Here is a 19,291-nt window from a genome sequence, read left to right on the forward strand (position 1 = left end):
AAACTTAAAGAATAATTCACTTCAAACTGAGTTTACTGGAATTTTAGTAATTTCTAGTACAGAAATACGTAAGTTGTAATATATGCATTCTTATTTCACAAATTGGAAAATTACCTCAGTATATATTGTATTCTATAGATTGAGCAAAAGAAGTAATTTTTTTCTAAAAGGTATATAAGCTACTAATTATATGTAAACAGAATGAGTTGCAGGTACATTTCCCATTGAATCTCCAGCCATAGGAACAGCGTAATTGATCTGTTAAACTTCTGTCGGCCCCCAATGTACATCCTCATAAAGAGAGAAAGGCACTAATTTGCAAGGGAAACATCATACTTGGTGTCTGCTGCCAGCAGTAGGGATTATAATGTCCACTTTCTGCAGTCCTATCATCAGTATTTGAAAGATCGTGACAGTATTGAAAGACTGTTGTCCAAACAAACCCCGAGGAAGCAGGTTTCCTGAAGAAGCATTTGATGTCAATAAAGATTTAACCAAGCTGGTCTTTCACCACACAGTGAAGATAAACTTCGTAAAAGGATCATTGCAAGTTCTTTGAGAGATTGTCATATTCCCCAAACAAGTTACTTCGAGTTTACCAGAGGAGTCCTTTGGGCTTACGTTCAAGTTCCTAAATCCACGACCTTTCTCTTCCCCTTCACCAACTTCCTGAAAATGATCACTTCCACCATTACATGGTCACTTTAACCACAAACATTACATATACACATACACTTAAAACTCAGTGAGCCAAGGACTGAGAACACCAGCAGCCGTATCAGAATGAATCCAGAAAACCAAGCCTGTAAATCCTATCTGAACAAGATTTGTCAAGACAAAAAGAGAAACACTCTCAAGGTAACCTCAGATACATAGCTGCCTAATATTAATCAACCTTTTTTCCTAGCTTATTGGCCTGCGCCAGACTCCCATCAAAACAGAATCTCATCTTTCTTCCCCTGTAATCACCATCCACAGTTTCCACAGGCAATCCCTTGCAGTTGCCACTGTCTGAACTTGAGAGGGTACACCAGCTACCTAGAGGAAGGCTTCCTACTTTCCTCCTACTTGTTAATCCTGCTTTTTTTGGCCACTCATTTTTTCAACACGCAAATTATTCCATCAAATCAGTGTAATGCTAACCAGGTTATAGCTTTGATCTTGTGTTATGACTACTTTTTTATTCTCTATATACCTTACACAAAAAATGTTCTGTAGTTTGATCCACTAATTTCTTCCATTTGATCTCCTCTATGAGCTTAGTATGAATAATCTCCTTTCTCCCAGTTTTTACACTTTCAGGTGGCTTTGTTCATCTGTGTGCTTTTAGTCCCATCAATCCAAATTTAAAGTTCCCATCCCTAAGTCAGCAAGATTTTATGTGAACATTTTTTTCCTTTTTTTTTGAGATTTCTTCCAACAGAGATCATGGAATGTAATTCCATATTTATTTTTATTACAAGCAGAGATCACGGAATGTAATTCCACGCTCAAAGTAGTAAAAGCTCTGTTGCCAAACCCTCTGAAAAAGCCGCTCATTCAGTTCTTCCTCCTAAGCCTATTACTCCTTCATTACTGCTCCCAAAGGCTTGCAATCGCTTCTGGTCCGCTAGGAGTCATTTGAGGCAGCAACATCAATGTCCACACACATGAGCAGCAGGGCGCAGCAGGAGCTTCAGAGCAATGCCGTAACATTTTTAATTCAGGCTCCCTGCAGGCAAAGGCCTGGGAGGTATGTTAGCAGATGCATCTTGTCTTATTCATTAGAAAAGAATCAGGAACTGTTACTAGTACTACTAAATGACGTTAACTATTGCTAGAAGCCATTAATTACAGCTTCTCGGCATGGTGCTTGTGAACCTCATGATCTTCAAAAAGCATGACAGCGTAATGCTCCAGCATTAGAGATCCTCAGTTAATTCCAGGATAGCATACTATCATGCAGGTAAGTGTCAGAACAAAGGTGGGATGCTGTCATCTTCCAGAGGAGATAAAGATCTAAGCCTCTCCCAGCAGCACCTGTTGCAGCTGCTCCAGAGACCTCTGTACAGACCTAGCGTCAATGGTTTTAGAAGCATTCTACATGCAACCTACACCATGTCAATGCATGCATTGACAAAGTCCTCATGCTACAGTCAGCTTTTAGCCATGCCACTCTTAACTTCTGATTCCTCATCTGAAGGAGTTCCTAAATCATTTCACTAACATGGATACCTCACACCACTTGTTCTGAATAGTGGCACAGGTATCCAGGGGTAGCAACCCTATCTGGGTATGGCACTCAAAATTGCAATATCTGACAGGTTTTCTTTGGTCTGTGTCAGCACTGTAATTTCCTTAAACTACTCAGTGAAATTAGTTTGTTGTATCTGTTTGACAGCTCTCACTCACCACTGGCTTTTGAAACCCTGCTTTCACTATGCCAGCTTTATTCCCCAGTACAGTGTAGTAAGGATAAGACATACGATCAAAAACCAAATCCATTTAATCTTTTTTGCACCCTTTCTTTCTCACATTATAAAATGAGAGAAGAGGGTTGACAACAAAAAGCATGGAAACACAGGATGAAAAATGCAAAAGTGTATACTGATGTACAGAAAGCAGTAACAAACACAGTGCAGAAACAACCAGGGAGAATGAACCACCTCACTTAATGAATAGATGGAGAGAATAAGGAATGCTTTAAAGTAACAGGAAGAAGCACTATTTTTCTTTGGCTGGGATGTCTTAATCTGTTCTAACCACAGAAAAATGTAACAGAGACCAGTGAATAAGCAGAGATAATCCATTTACTTAAAAAGGTTAAACTTGGTGGTACCTAGATAAAAAAAGAGTAATTATTATGTTGGGTTTCTAAACAAAAAAAAGTTTGCGGCAACATTTGGAAGCCTTAGAGTATTCTCTGGAAACCCCAAGTTTAATTTAGCAACATAATCTGATATTTTCTACACTCTTAAAACCCACTTTATATAAAGCATATAAATATACATAGATATATGTAGAACTACTGTGAGAGAAAGTAGGTACCTGAGGTACCTCCTCGGACAACTCATCTTCACCAAATTAATCATGTTCCTCACATTTAAGAAAAGAATGAGGAGGAGAATGAGGAGAGATAGGTTCAATTTCCAAAATTACCCCCCAAAAATTTAATTTTATCTTTGCTTTCAATATGCTTTTTCCTTTAGCCTGTATATCTGAACCTTGCAAATCTCCGCTATTTATCCATTTCTTCTTCTACTGAGGATTTTACTCTGAGGATTTTTCTGAAGTCAATAGGGTCTATCCATGTGAAAATAATTCCAAAATCAGAGTCTTGTCATACAGGATGAAATTTTGTATTTAATAGGTAACGTACTTGATGTGTCTTATATTTTACAATGAAAATAAAATTTATTTATTTTTATATGTATGTATACACGCACTAATGTATACATGAATAAAAATACAAAATACTAAACTTTTAGATTTTAGAATGGCTTTTCACAATTTTTCTATAACATATTTGCTAAAGTTTGAGATACAGTTATAATGGTAAATGAAAATACTTGAACTTTTACTTTAAAGTAAAGCTTTAGCGCACAGATCCTCAGTGACTACATAAACTAGGAGGCTTATCAGGATAAGGAATGGACCTTTTCTTTCCAACCTCTTTGACAGGTTCCTTTAGTAGTGAAACTTCCCATTAGGTATGATAGGAAGATTTTTTCCATTTACTGTTAACAGCATAGTGGCTGGAAGCAATATATCTGACATATGGTTTTGCAGAGGGGTGCCACATAAAATGTTAAGGTAAATCCTGCAAAGCTACCCCATGACCTTCCTTCAAGTCTCCCCTAAGAATTTTCATTTGCCACATGCCTACAGAAAGTCTGACAACATGACTCCAGATGATGCCTCATCATGGAAAGACTTTTTCAAGTAAACCGCCAGGACAATCCCCAGTAGCAGTTCAGAATGGGGGATGAATGGATTGAAAGCAGCCCTGCAGAGAAGGACTTTGGGATCCTGGTAGATGAAAAATTGGGCATGAGCCAGCAACGTGTGCTTGCAGCCCAGAAAGCCAGTCATATCCTGGGCAGCATCAAAAGAAGAGTGGCCAGCAGGTCAAGGGAAGGCATTCTGCTCCCCCGGAGCCCTACATCCAGCTCCAGGGTCCCCGGTACAAGGAAGACACGGACCTGTCGGAGCGGGTCCAGAGGAGGCCACGGAGACGCTCAGAAGGCTGGAGCCCCTCTGCTGTAGAGACAGGCTGAGAGAGCTGGGCTTGTTCAGCCTGGGGAGGAGAAGGCTGTGGGGGAGACCTGACCGGGGCCTTTCTACTTATAACGGAGGATCATAAGAAAAACAGAGGAGTTTTTGCCAGGGCCTGTAGTGACAGGGCAAGAGGCAACATTTTTAAATTGAAAGAGGACAGATCTGGATTGGATATAAGGAAAAAATTCTTTACCGTGAGGGTGGTGAGGCAGTGGGCCAGGCTGCCCAGAGCAGCTGTGGGTGCCCCATCCCTGGCAGTGCTCCAGGCCAGGCTGGATGGGGCTGGGAGCAGCCTGGGCTGGGGGGGGTGTCCCTGCCTGGGGCAGGAGGACTGGCGTTAAATAATCTTTAAGGTCCTTTCCAACCCAAACCAGATTCTATGATCAGAATGCTATAGCAGCTTCCATATGCAGCTATTTATTACACAAGAGTATTTCATATGTAATTTTATTCTAGACTGTGATAAACAAATTTGAACATGATAGCATACCTACCTACATCACTAATCCTTTGAGTTGTAAAGAACATTCCATGGTCCAGTTCACTCATTTTTATTTGTTATTTATTTTTTATACCTGTTGAGAAACAAAACAGATGCTTTGAGAATACCAGCATTGTGGATGCAATCCAGAAACACACTCAAAAAATATCTACTGTTTTCTGAGGAGAGAGGGCACATCTCACTAAAAATGTAATTAGACAGAAATTCCACAAGTTTGTCTTTCATTTTAAGAGATTGCACGTGCCTCAATTTAGCAGCTAAGAAAAAGAAAACAAAATATTTCCTTGATGAACCTATAATGCTGTCACACAGATCACCTATTCTTTACTTTGTGCTTTTCAAAATATAACAGTCCTAACAACCCAAATGTAAGTTAAGTTTCTGAGATGTTCTTTGCTTTTTAGAAATTAAGCCTGAAAACATCACCCTCTTCTTACATTTAGAGACTGGTTTATATATAGACCCTACACCCCCCTTAAGAGTCTCCGTATTAACACTTGTTAACCCAAGTCAGCAGTTGCAGCAACAGTGGCTTAGTTCCCAATGAGCAACTGTGACAGCCAGCATGTATCAAGCATTCACATCATCTTGGGATCAACTTGACATTTAGGATGAAGTAAGATATACAACATAGTAAAAAACTTTGATGTCTTAAAAGCCTTACTTTCACCTTAATTAAGCATGCTTGGGAACCATCACAGTTCTTCCACGCAAAGAAAAGCAATAGATCAAAATGAGGTATTTCAGTGGAACTGAATCGACAGCTGAATAATGCCAGATGGGGAAGGTCATGTTCAACCAGCCTCCCCAAGAACCCTCTCCCTCAAACTCAGTACTACCATACCAAAATCTCCTACACACAAAATTCCATCCACTTTGTCACACTTTTGACATTTATCTGGTCCCACAGCAAGCAGCAACACAGTAAATCGTAGACCAGCAAAATCTGTTAATTTGTGTATTGTGAAGTTACTTCTCTGCTGTTCTAGTGAGTTGAACCAGTTTATCCATACAAATTCCAAGGATGGCACAATGCAGCAAGGAGGAGGGAAGGAAGAGCAGCAGAAGCAATGGAAAGGGAACTGCTTGGACAGTGCTATTAATTTCAGTCAAATAAAAAAGTGAGACTGCAATCAAAGACACTTAGCATTGTACTTTGTTGTTACCTGTGTTTTCTTCATGACAACATTCTGCATTTCTTCATGACAACACATCAAAAACAGCTGAAGTGTTAAAATCTGTCTTAGATGGACAACAATTTTATGAATGAGCTTCCAATACTACTGCAAACAAGTGCAGTTGAAATTACAGCCACAACAGTGCACACGCACACACACTCACTCTATTCCTGTGGCTCAAAGTCAGTTTGATGTTAATTCTGTACATGTTAACTACGCAAGTTACAAGGCAAAGAAAATTCATGACCACAGCCTTTGTACAGTGAATATTCCATGACCAAAGCAAGAGAAAACAGTGAACAGTCACTGATAAAGTGTGACATTTCTCAATGCTTCTTCATGAATATTATTCTTATTTAACAATGCTATAAACTGTCCCTGCACTAAACCAAAAATATTAGTCTAAATGTCATCTGTCTTCCCCCAACAGGACCTTTTCAAATTTGTTCTGAAAGTAATTGATGATATCAATTGGTCGGAAGCTTCACTGAACATCATCATCTGATCACAAGACTGAAATTAAAGATACACGAGAGTAAGAAAATGACAATACATGAGAATTCATCCCTCTTTTGAAAGATTAATGTGTATTTTACAATCTAATAGTCACCTGTAGATAAATTCACAGTTATTATCCCGAAGTCTACACACTCCTTAAAAGTCAGGGGAAGAAGAAAGGAAGGAAAAATAGAATCAGCAGTATGAATATGCTAACATTTTCCCCAATCTACAGCCATTATTTAGTTTCAACTTGTAGTCTTATATAACAATGCTAAATTCATCCAGACAAATGAAGAATTTGTAATTTTTAATTCTCTGTATCAGAATTAACTTTGGCCTATTTGTCATGGTAATGTTTTATCTATACATCAAATTACCTATACATAATTTTCTAACTGCATATATACTTCAGTTGGAATAATTTTTTTTAAAAAACAAATTAATTATATATGTAAGGCCTTAAGGTAGGGATTTATGTAACACAGTAAAGTATGGGATTTGCCTTACTCATTCCTTTAAGATGCGCAGTCAGTTTAAATGTTGTTGCTTTCCCCTTTAAAGACAAAACATATTTTTCTGCTTCTTAGAAAGGTGAGCTATAAACAGGCTTGTCTTTATATCTTGGAGGAATCACTGGAAATATGACTGGAACTTTGAGAAATTTGGGAAATCCTCAATCATCAATACACAAATCTTTGAGCTATAGGCTGATCAATTTAAAAAGGCATTTAAAGAATATTCTTTTTATTCAGGTTGCTTACAAGTCTCTAAATTAGGTTTACTTCAGTATCCGTGGTGTCATAACTCCCTTAGATTTCTATCCTTCAAAAGCTTCTTCCTGGGAGGATGGGGAAGTAGACACAACATGAAAGTCTGTAATTAGAAAACAGGGCCAGAGGGGGAAATCATAAAAAAAAAAAAAAAAAAAAAAGTGAAAACCTGCAAACTGGCATAATTTCCCATGGAATTCTACAATATTCAGCACTTTCTGGAAACTCCAGCATAATTCTCTGACATAATCTTCCACTGAATTTACAGACATTAAGATTGAATAATACCAATAATAAAAGCTCAAAAAGTAGAAAAAAACCCCAACTATAAGGAAACTCAAAATATTTGTTTAGTACTACTTTGCAATTATTTCTTCTTAAGGCTTTTAATATGAATCACAAAGGAAAAAAACAAGCTTTTTTTATTTTGCTGAATTTCATCCTGCCCTTGAAAAGTAAATCAACCACATACCTGAATTTAGAGAAAGGGAAAGAAAGCATCAAAATATATACTGAAATCCTTTATTTTAAGGATTTTTTGGTTGACCAGTCTAAAACAGACTTTCATACATGTCTTAGAAAGATCGTAAATCATCACAATTCCTAGCCTCCTTCAGGAAGTCATGAAAATTCAACTGTGGCTTGGCATTTTCATAACCCTACTGATAGTCTTACCAAGGAAGAGTGAAGAACCAACACAAGGCTTCTGAACAAGTATGACCATAGTGCCACTTGAGCTCCACAGATCAGCAGCACCACTTTTAAACAACAGCAAGTTCTCAAGGGTTTTTCTGTACTACGGTTAATATTTACACAGCAATGTTGATTTTCCTTAGCAGAGATATCAGCAAAGTTACCACATTCTGAGATTCTGCAAACAGAAATAAATATACCTGCATTAGACTTGAAGCGGATTGTCTGCACATGCTTTGTGGAACCATTTGGACTTTTCAGATTTCTAACAGCCCAGTGAGAGCAGCAGCTTTGACAAAGTTGCCAGAATTTCTCAAACTAAAAGCTGGAAAAAAGACCTACAGAGGAAAACAGAACATGGGCTAGTCCTAACTATAGAGTGAGAGGGCAAAGTTCCTTGCAAAGTCAAAATGAGAGCTTTGCAACAATTAAAACTGGCTTGGCTTTGCCTGCTAGCACTTGCAAGTCTTGGAACCCAATTTCCCCATGCTTAAAGAGGGAATTCAGGGGTACATTTGAATACAGTGGTACAAAGTAAACAATTTACCTCCAAAGATTTCCTGACTGCTCTTTTCACAAGGCTGGTCTGTACAAAGGGTATTTAAGCCGCCATCATCAGGTTTACAGCCCGTATTCATTCATACCAGTATCACAGCAGAGATACTTTCTCTTGACACAGGCAGACCGCTGCTGGGCAGTATTCTTGGAGCACAGGGTTTGCATCAGTAGTCTGAGGAAATCCCTGCTGATTTCAGTCTCCCTGGGCCCAGTGGAAGAACTATGATACAGCAATTTCAAAGAGCACAAAACCTACTTCCATTTTTCATTCTTAAAAGCATAACCCATAGAAAAATCATATGAAGCAAATTTTTCTCTACTTCCTCTTGCGTTTCCACTCTAGCCCATGGAAAGTAATGCAAGTATTTCAGGTAGTATTTAAGTTTTTAACAAGAGCCACTGGATTTTGCATTTCAATACATCTGGAAGCATTTGTAAGCACCTTCACCTTTTTGCTCTTAAAATGGAAAAATTCTAATGTTCTCTTCATGACCTTAAAAGAGTAATTTCCACTATGTCAATGCTCTCATTAAACTCTGAGAACTGTTAGTATTTCTCCTAGTTGTGGAGTCTATATTAAAAGGGGAAAGGAAATCAATTTAGGATGAAGCTTGGTATATTTACATCATAATGACACATTTACAAAGATCGTATTATTTGTAGTTGACAAATTTAATTGACAGCAGTGGGTTAATTCTGGGCATGCTTGCACAACCTCTATCCTCCAAGCTCCCTGTCAGCTTCAGCTGAAATTTTGCACCAAATGTGCAAAACTAGAGCTTACAACCCAAACTTTACGTTTCATGATGAAAACTAGTTTTTAAAGGTTTGCAGCTGCTTGAACAGAGGTAATGAGTTACACCTAATGATTTTTTTCCATATACCTATGTGGTTTTGAGGCCAAAATACTTAGAGAGCAGAAATAACAATTTCAGGAAGAGTTTACTGCCTTAATCTTTTCACTTCCACAGATTACAACAGAATAACTGTAATTCACATACTTCTTTTCTAAGGAAAGATTATTCAGTAAGTAGTACTCCTTAGAACAAAAGTAACTTCACCTCTCTTCCTCTGGTACTTAGTATATTTTCATTGGGAATAAATTTGTTTCTGTGGACTTTTTTAGCAAATTAGTTTATTAACATACATAAAATGCAGCCTAAACCAAACATAGTATCCAGAAACATGGTAAATCCATTTAATATTTGTGACCAGAAAGATTAAGAAAATATTCAAGAAGGTTGGAAGGCTGACATGTTAGCATTTATATTTTAAAAACACTCTTTAGAATACAATCACAAGGAAATTTGGATACCATTCCCAAAAAAGAAAAGGACCGTCCCTTCCGTAAACCATTGTATCCCAGTGGTTGGGGATAAAGAGGCATGAACGAGGAAAACATGGGTTTCCAATGCCCTTTCTGCAGGGTCTCCTAAGCATCGGAACTACAAGGGTTCCCACATATTGGATGGTTGTCTTAACCATACATATTAACAGATACTCTACTCTGAAGGTTTTTGAATAATGCATATATCTCACATCCAAACTTCCTAAACTAAATTGAGTTATGTCATTTGAGTGTTTAATCCAAAACACTTCACCCAATAACTCTGAGTAAAAAAAAAAAACAAACTGGTTTTGGCTCTGCCCCAGTGTAGTCAGACTGTAAAGCCAAAAAACTCCAGAAGCCCCCTAGGACAACAGCATCTCGAGGTTCTGTCTTTTCCCCCAGTGCCCCACAAGTCTTTGACCCAGAGCAGCTGGGCCATGCCATGCCTGGTTTGCTGATCCTAAGCAGTAATTACAAAGCTGTTAATGCTCTGTGTCATACAACATTGCAGCCTTTCAGTAAAACACCTGGAAAATTGTCTGCCTTGTCACTGCTGGCACACGTAGAGCTAGCCAGGCCGGGCCGGCCGTGCTCCCACACTGCCGACAGATGCCAGGTCAAGCCCACGCTAACACACAGCACAAGCTAAGGCCTTCCTCCTATTCACTCTGCAATCTGCAAGGTGCTCCAAAGCCTATGGGTGAATGAAAAATAAAAAAAATAAAAAAATACCTGAGATGCAATGAAGTATAAGCTCAAACCTGTTCTCAAGAACACGCAGGACAGGCTGAAACAGAGCGGTTCGGTACCTGAGAGTGCTGATGAAGCTATCTCCTGCCATCGTGTGAATGCAAGGACTGGTCAGGAGTTGTAACTAACAGCAAAATCAGATTAACTTCTCACAAATGGAGAAGCACTTCCCTTTCCACCCATACTATGAACAGGATAGCATTTTTACTAAAGGTACTACCATCATGAAGTCCAAGCCTGGAGACTAAGCAGCAAGGGAAGGTCAAAGCGGCATTTTAGCTGGAGAACTAAGAACCTGGCAACTCGGCCGATTTGGAGGAAAGCTCTAAGAGAAGAAGAAAAAAAGCTGCATTAGAGAGCTCTACCAATCAGTATGACGTGCTGTACAACTGCATAGGAGGACACAAACTATTTTCTGTAGGTATCAGCAACCCGAACCCAAGTCTTGACAGAATGAGCAGTGCCTTGCACAGACAAGCCCATACTTTTTATTCCCAGTCTGACTTCCAAGCCGACTTCTGGTTATTCTCCTGCCTTGCCCATCAGCTCACAGTACCTGTTGTACGTGGTCAAAGCTCAAAACCATGGGATTTAAAAATAAATTAAAATAAGAACAGGTCAGGGTCAGGAACGTCAGCTGGAAATAAAGAGAAAGGGGATACCTACCTCCTGACAGTTTCATTACTGCATCAAAACTTCAGTAGGGTTAAGTTAAATCAAACTGAAGAGACATTTCAAAATTATGAATAATGTAAAGACTGGACAAAACATCAGTCTTTAGAAAAATAACTGATCAAGGAGCTGACAATCTAGTCTCTCACAAGCTTAAAAGAAATTCTATTCTGCTGCTGTAGACAGCCAGCCTTCCTCCTGCTTGCTTTTTTGGGTTCTGACCCTCCTAGCACTACTTCTATTGATAAAATTGGGAGGACAGTACTACACAGTGACTCCCATCTGACCCTATATGATAGCAAAAATAAGTTATTGATGAAAAATTGGGAGTACTTGAAAGCTTTAAGACAACTGGATCCATCGCATCCACTTTTGTCTACAAAAACCTTTTATTAGTGTTCCCTGCACAGCTGCTGCATTAGCGTCATTCTCCTGTATCACACATTTTTAGAACCATCATCCTAATCTGGGTCCATCTGGCCAGCTTTAAATGGCTAGCTTCTTTGAACACAAGAAACACTGTCCTTTTTCAAAAACAACTACAAATACTATTAAGATTAGCAGCAACATAGCTACCCCTCCAGTTTGTTTATTTATTTACCCCTTTGGCAAATTGTTAATATCTCTTCTTTCTACTGACATGTTTCTGATACAATGTCAACATTTTAACAAAACTTCATGTATTTGCATTAGCTTAATCTCCTTTGAAAAGAAAGCAGAATACATCTGGAGGAACGGAACTTATGGAAAAAACAACTTCTGACCATTTTTTGTAATTTCAGGGCTACTGTGTTTCATTAAATAAATGCTTATTCCCTTCCAGTCTACCCATTTCTTTCTTCTTCAATAGTGTCATGTTTGTATTTGATCTCAGCCTTTTAACAGACATCATTTTCTGTTATCACAAATTCAACATTATGACTTCACTAAAACACTGGAAATGAATGTTCAGATGGTTTCAGAAAGGGCAAGTTCTTTATAAACCTGTAGTTTAGCTTCAGTAACTAGAAAATGTACCAATCAAAATGATAAAAGCACTGCAAGTCAAATTTATTTCTGCTTTAATGCTGATATATCTAAAAACCTCTTCAACAGTATAAAAGTTCATCTAAGCCTGAATTCAGATACCCTGCTTTAAGGCTTTGTTCAAATTTCAGTACAGCCACTAGGTTGGAAGTCTTGATGCATCTTAGAAAGAAAAAGTACAAAAGATGAAACAGACATTGAGCAGCAGCCTTTAGTACATAGAAAACTGTTCCCCGAGAATGCTAAATAGGCTGTGCCTACAACCAGCCATGACTAAATCTTTTATTAACAGTAAAAAACAGAAGGTTTACCAACCCACTGTTTCTCCTCCTGTTGAAAATCCAGCATTTCACTACAATTCAGAACTCTTTTAGGTAATAACAAGTATGACCTCTAAAAAGATTGTGCCTTCAATTCAATAAATACATCAGTGCATTCTTAATGTAAACACTTGCCTGTGCCTGAGGTATATGACTTAAGTATATTTATAAATATGTGAACACCAAATATTAAGGCAAGATCCTACTCCCTTTCATTTAAATAGAAATTAAACTCTACAAGTGTTAGTCAGCATTTCTGGAGCAAGCAAAGCCTGCAGTCTGCCAATCGCACCCTGTCACATGCTGCTGCTGGTGATGATTCATGCCCAGTTAAGGTCCCAATTCCTCGGGCATGAGTACTCCCAATGCGTTTAACCATTAACTTTAAAGGAGCCTAGATTTCACTGCCTCAATTTGACAAGCCACTTGCATACATAAAACTTTGCCGATTCAGGTCACGAGTGTCATTTTTTCCTCTCAGCTAGAGTGCTGCTAATCAACAGAAGGGCAAAATTACTGGGTGGGGAGGCACAGCATTTAATGATCTGGACATGCTATTTAAAACAAAACTTCTGGTGTGTGTTTTAAATCAGTCAAATTATGAAATATGCAGCCGTATCAACTATACACAAAATACGATTTAACAGCATAATCAATGACAGTTTAATAGCGATTCATATTTTGTGCAAATGAAGATTGCTTAATTTCACAACAGCAGGTGTTACAATGCTGTCAGTGGTTCAAGTAAATTACTAGTGGCCATACACAATTAAAAACCAGAAACGAACCACTGACTTCATTGAAAACTATGAACACAACATCAATGGGAACTTCGATTATACATTAGGCCAGATGTTTCCAAAAGCATCCAAACTTGAGGGGGAGGGGAACCCAAACACACCAAAGTCCCTTTTTTCAGTATCTGGAGATTTCTTAAATATTTTGTGGAAGATTTCTTCCTAGATTTTAAAATTTAAAGTAAATGTTAATTGCTTAGTTACTGCATGTTTCCATTCAAAGAGAAGGAATACTAACATGCAGTTGTTAGAACCCTCTGATCCTAATTATTGTTAGGGAAAAGAGGCAGAGAATCTCTCATATTGTACGGCATGGAGTAAAAGCAACAAACAAATAACCAGCTTTATCCTTTAATCAGATCCATTCTCTTATTCTAGTTGAACTATCTGAAAATGGCCCCCATCTAGAGCATTTTCATCTTGCAGCGGTCAATCCTTTCCTCCAGAAGAAAATACATAGTATAATATTTGTATCATTCACTGTCAAAACACTTGCTAGAGAAGTCCCATAGCTTGATTATAATTTAAATTTGTATTCCCTAAAGAAAGAATCGTGGATCTGTTCGAAATAAAGTCAAGTATCAGAAATCGTATGTTCCCAGAAGACACATAGTCCTTTTTGTCTATGATAATCTCATTATTTCCTCATTAAGGAAAACCTAATCCAAAGTAGGAAGCTCAATTTGAATAACACTTAAAACAATCAGCTTCGTGGAACACTCTGCTTTCTTAGTACAAGAGAACTTGGATTTCCCCCCCTAGTCTTTAAAATTCTTAGTAGCAAATCCAAGACAAAATACACTTAAAAATCACTTCATACAGAAAAAAAAATAATTGCAACAAGCAAATAAAATAAAGGGAGTAAATGTTTTAGAAGTTAACAGGTTGACATAAAAAGGGCAGGAAAGGAAGTCGCTCACATCCACCACACATGCAACCCTGAATCAAGTGTGTCAGCTGGTATTTTGTTTTGTTGGTTTATTTGGAACAAAATAAATGCACATCCATTTACACTGACCAAATGCACCCATTCAAAGCCAGCCAGCTGCAGACAGCACACCTGGCAATTTAAAAGTTTACGTGAATGAGAAGATGAAATGAGAAAATGCACTGATGCTTTCAGTACTTGATTATCATAGAACAGTTTGGGTTGGACGGGACCTTAAAGCCCCCCCAGTTCCCAGCCCTGCCCCAGGCAGGGACCCCCCCCAGCCCAGGCTGCTCCCAGCCCCATCCAGCCTGGCCTTGAGCACTGCCAGGGATGGGGCACCCACAGCTGCTCTGGGCAATTCCTGGACAAAATCCTGCTCTGCTGAGCTAAATGCAAAAATCCTGAAGCTTTATTTACAGACTTTTGGATCTGAACACAAGAAATTTGCAGAGTTGTATTGTACACTTTTTTCTTAGTGTTCCATCTAGCTTCCTATTTATTACCTCCATGTATAACAAGAAGTTACAAATTAAACAATATGCTTCAACATATTCATTTAAAGAATTATTTGAAGACGTGAGTCTGAGTTATCCATTATAGCACCCTACAATTTTCTCTATTACTTAAGAAATAACAAATGTATAGTTAAATCAGCCTTTAACTGTCTGACTCTTAAAGCACATCTGATTATTTGCTAGCCTTGTGAAAAGCAGGGTATTTGTAATGGTGCAGTGAGCAACTTACCACTCTGCTGCTCTGGCATCCAGCAGATAAAATGTTTAAATCTACATTACTCATTTAGCACAACAGAAGATTCCGCAATAGAAAACTGCCATAGAATCAACATTCCCTGCTTTACAACAAAGCATCTGGGCTTTGCCTTCGCTTTGTTTTTCTTTTTTTTTTTTTTTCCTTTTTTCTATTAATGAAAAACAAGGCCAAAGCAGTAGCTTGAGACTCTCTGAAGAGACTGATATTAGTGGAACAACAAATTGCAATTTCGTTATCTCTTAAGGCCTACCATTTTGGAACCAAGCATTTCAGCCCCCCATATAAAATTTACATAGTATTTAAAAAAAAAAACCAAAACAAAAACAAACAAACAAACAAAAAGATGTGGTTCATAGGAACAGGGAGACTAGACCTAAAAGTCCAGAAAAGTACTGAGAGAAGGAATTTTCTTGTCTGGGATTTCTTTGCATAATAGCACCAATGAAATGATGTTCCTCGTCCAAAATCTGACCTGCCTTCTAAATGCTAAAATTAATCAAATAAATTCTTCTTGTTTGTATATAACTAGAACATTTAACTTCACGGTAAAAAATAAATATAAATACAACTATCACCTTGCTAACTTAAGGAAATGCGTTCCTTCTCCAACAAGTGGCACCCAAATCTGTGCAAGGCACAGCACTTCAAACAGAATCTGTGCAGAAATTAGAAAGTGCAGTATTTTTGCCATTTAGAATATATTTCAGAATAAAGTCGTATCATCCATACAGAGCATTCCAAATTGTGTAAGAAAAAATATCTGCCTGTTTATTTCCATATAAAAGTTTTGGTGCCATTCTTCTTCCCATGCACTTTCTCCTGAGGACTCTTGTTCTGCAAGATAACAGCCATTCTAGTCTGGATCCAACACAGCACATAGCTGCATGTGTAAGCTTAAACACACTAAGTATTTTGAAAAGTCTGGGTCAGTATTAAATAACCTTGATACTATACAAATGATTTCATTTCTAAGAGAACTGCCATACATTTAATAACAATTAAAACCAAAACCAAAACCCAAACTCTGAAAGTAACTAGAAAGGAAGGTTTCATAGGACTAATACATCAGCTAGCATCTAACTTTCTGATGATAACCTAAAAGCTGTAAGGTTTTACAGAAGAAGCATTTTTTCATTACAGTTTTCATCGAAGAAAAGGAGGCCTTAATCCGAAAAGAAAATGCCTTGTTAGAGGTGTAAGAACAACAAAGAGGAAAGGACTGGTGTGAAAGTAGAAATACTTCAGAACAGATATTCAGGAGACTAAAAGGAGCCAAATGAGGAGAAAAACTACAGCAGTTGCATAGCTCACAGCCTGGGGACAGACCAGCCAGCAAACTAACCAAGGGAAGCAGGAGGGCTGGCCTCAGGTGACTGGCTGTGGAAGGCCACACCAACATGCTCTCAATTGACCATGGCCTTCTGCCACCAGGTGACTGCCCTGATGTGGGAAGGACTGGCAGCTGTGTTTCTGCAAAGAGGCATCTCTACAGGAAAGATATAAACATCCCTCTACCCTTCAATGCACAGTGATGACTGCCTGTAATCTTGCTGAATGAAGCTGGCACTGGTCTCCTTGTACAGAGGGTCTCAGTTGCAACAGGCATCACTGAAGCTGTAATACCATAGGCAGCCTGTTCTTACACAAAATAAGCATAGGCCTGCTTTTTTTCTGGTAACCAGTTATGTCTACACTGTAGGCAATGATTCAGTTACCATGACTTCCTATCAAGATGTAGGATACAGAAATGTCAAAGATTGATTCCATGTATAATCATGCGGGGCCAATGGAATAAGGATGTAATTTCACAGGCAGGAATAGTTAAGGACACAGAACTTAAAGGAGCTGTAGCAGAACACTGTGCCCTATAAGAGGCATCACATCTACTAAACCATCAGATACTAAACCAATGCTAAGTAGTAGCAGAAGTTCAATGGAAGAAAGCTAAAGAAGCTCAGAGTATACAAAAGTCATCAAGTCACTAAAAAAAAAATAAATTACCTACTGAAGACTAGGCTTAAAAATTCTGTACAAAGTATCTGAATTACTGTTGTTACATCACAGACCCAGTGCTCTTCAGATAAAGCAATTTATGTGATTTTGTTTCCAGTGCTGCAAAATGAACAATTAGATAGTTTTCAGTCATCATAGTTTTGTTTTCCTTAACTAGCTAAAGCCCAAGCTTTCTCAAAGCAGGAAAGAAAACAGAAGTCCAATTCTTTGTTTTACAGAAGTGATTTTAATTTGCCCTCAGTCTTTGCTCTTGCTTCTGTGTAGTATTTTAAATTAGAGCATTTCCATCTATCCCATTTTCCTGCTAGCTCTGTTACTGATGTTTTTTTCTTTAGAAAAAAGACCAAACCTGTATGGAAAGGTTCGCTGAACCACTGCTGGAGGCCTCCTCCCCACAGCTCTGCTGACAGACCAATTTGTGTAAGCACTGCTTAATGAACTTCAGGCAGAAGTCATCTGCCTTAGTTTATTGTGTGGTACCATTTTTCTTTGTCAGTGCTTCAAGAACATATTACTCAGAGTAAGTCAAATTTCTCCTTAAGCGGAGATACTTTTTCATATTATACCCTATGAGAAGCTATGGTGCTCTCAAGTTGCAGTGATTTGCACATTTACGGTTATATCAAAAGCAATTCCGTGTCAGTGCTCCCAGAGTTTAACACTGCTTCACAAACTGAGCTTACTGTGAAGAGACACAAACAGGGCTAACAGCAGCTAGGGCTGGGGCAGGGGAAAGGAACTTGTGGAAGAGGAACCTGTGGAAGCAGGAACCTGTGGGTTAGTGCTGACACCAAAGACTGTATCACTATAGCTTAAGGCAGCCTATCTGATTTTTGTCTGACAGTAGCATAGCTGGAGTCAGAGAATAACATTTGTCTGCAGCCTGTGAGATAGCAAGCAAGAGGGATAGATAATTCATTATTTAGAAGTTACTGTGGGGTGTTCTGTCAGAAGCATCAGTATCATTTTGTACAGCTTTTGCCAGTTCTGCTAGGTCTCATGTGCAGTTACATGCAGGGAAGCATTTGGCACACCTTCACTTTAAATTAACGCATGACATCTGATATCCTACTACAAAACCCAATGCATGCTTGTCTGGGGCCCCTCATTTACAAGCATCAGAAATGTACAGCCCATAAATAAGAATCAATCTTCTTTTTGCATATACAGTCCCTTCGTTGCCTCCTTATTCATAAGGTTCTCTGGATTTCAGTTTGAAATTCTGTATCATACTCAGCTGAGAAAGATTACAATTTAGTAAATTTCCCCAAAATTTTTCTAGGCCTCAAACATGTCCTAGTGAGAAGATGGTTAATATTTTGTTCAGCTTGGGAACTGTAGCAGTCAGTAGGAACTGAGAAGGAGTTTAGCAGGCTTTCACCTGTCCTTGAGCAGATACAAGTACTTGCACTCTCTAGGGCTGGGTTTTTTTTTTGTTTGTTTGAGGGACTGGGGTGTGTGTGGGTGTATGGGTCTGGGGTGGGTGTGAGTGAGGGGCTTTTGTGCTTTGGTTTGGTGGTGTTTTTTGCGGGGGTAGGAGTGGTGGTTGTTTTATTTGAGCGTGGGTTTTTTGTGGGTCCTTGGTTTCTACAAAAATTACTTAGAAGCTTAGGACCTGAAAACCTACAGAACAGCATGACTGCTAATAACCTTTTCTTTACTGAACATCCCCCTCAGCTTTTCCTCACATCCTCTCACCAAATCATCAATTTGGCTGCTGCCAGGCTGCCCCATTTTGTCAAATGCAGTAATATAGAAGAGCAACCCTGACTTACAAGTGCACGTGTGTGACAAAGCCTGGCTTCACTATTAGCTGGCTTCAGCAGCGAGGCATAGTTAAGGACTCCCCTTCACTGGGCACTTCTTCCTACCCTCTCACTGCAGTATGCTGCCTCCAAACAAAACACTAACAAAACCACTCATGGTGCCACACTAGAAGCTGAATCAATATATAGGTACAGGATTGTTTTGTTTTGCCAAGAAAACATTACTTTTCTTAAACCTGAATCAACTCAGCTTATGGTCCAATGAACTGTTCCTCACACCTCCATTGTGCTGAAGCAGGGACTCAGGGCAGATCATTTCCCACTGCTACCAAAAGAGAGAAAGAGGACCTCCCCCATTCCCTTTGTACCTAGCTACTTGCAAATGTCTTGGTGCAGGCATTAGAGGCTGCAACAGTGAGCTAGATCAGGAAATTGATCCAACTAAAAAAATAAGAG

General features: G+C 38.7%; 1 protein-coding gene across 2 annotated transcripts in view; it reads right to left on the reverse strand.

Annotated features, from left to right (window-relative positions):
* CCDC148 (coiled-coil domain containing 148) overlaps positions 1 to 19,291 on the reverse strand; it is a 78,271-nt gene that overhangs the window by 54,840 nt on the left and 4,140 nt on the right. For both annotated transcript variants that reach the window (XM_056350033.1, XM_056350032.1), the window contains exon 2: positions 4,752 to 4,832. In XM_056350033.1, the coding sequence (XP_056206008.1) occupies positions 4,752 to 4,806 (55 nt within the window). In that variant the 5' untranslated portion in view covers positions 4,807 to 4,832. The remainder of the gene's footprint in view (positions 1 to 4,751; positions 4,833 to 19,291) is intronic.

The sequence above is a fragment of the Falco biarmicus genome, chromosome 8 (genome assembly GCF_023638135.1).
Source record: "Falco biarmicus isolate bFalBia1 chromosome 8, bFalBia1.pri, whole genome shotgun sequence".
NCBI classification, from domain to species: Eukaryota; Metazoa; Chordata; class Aves; order Falconiformes; family Falconidae; genus Falco; species Falco biarmicus.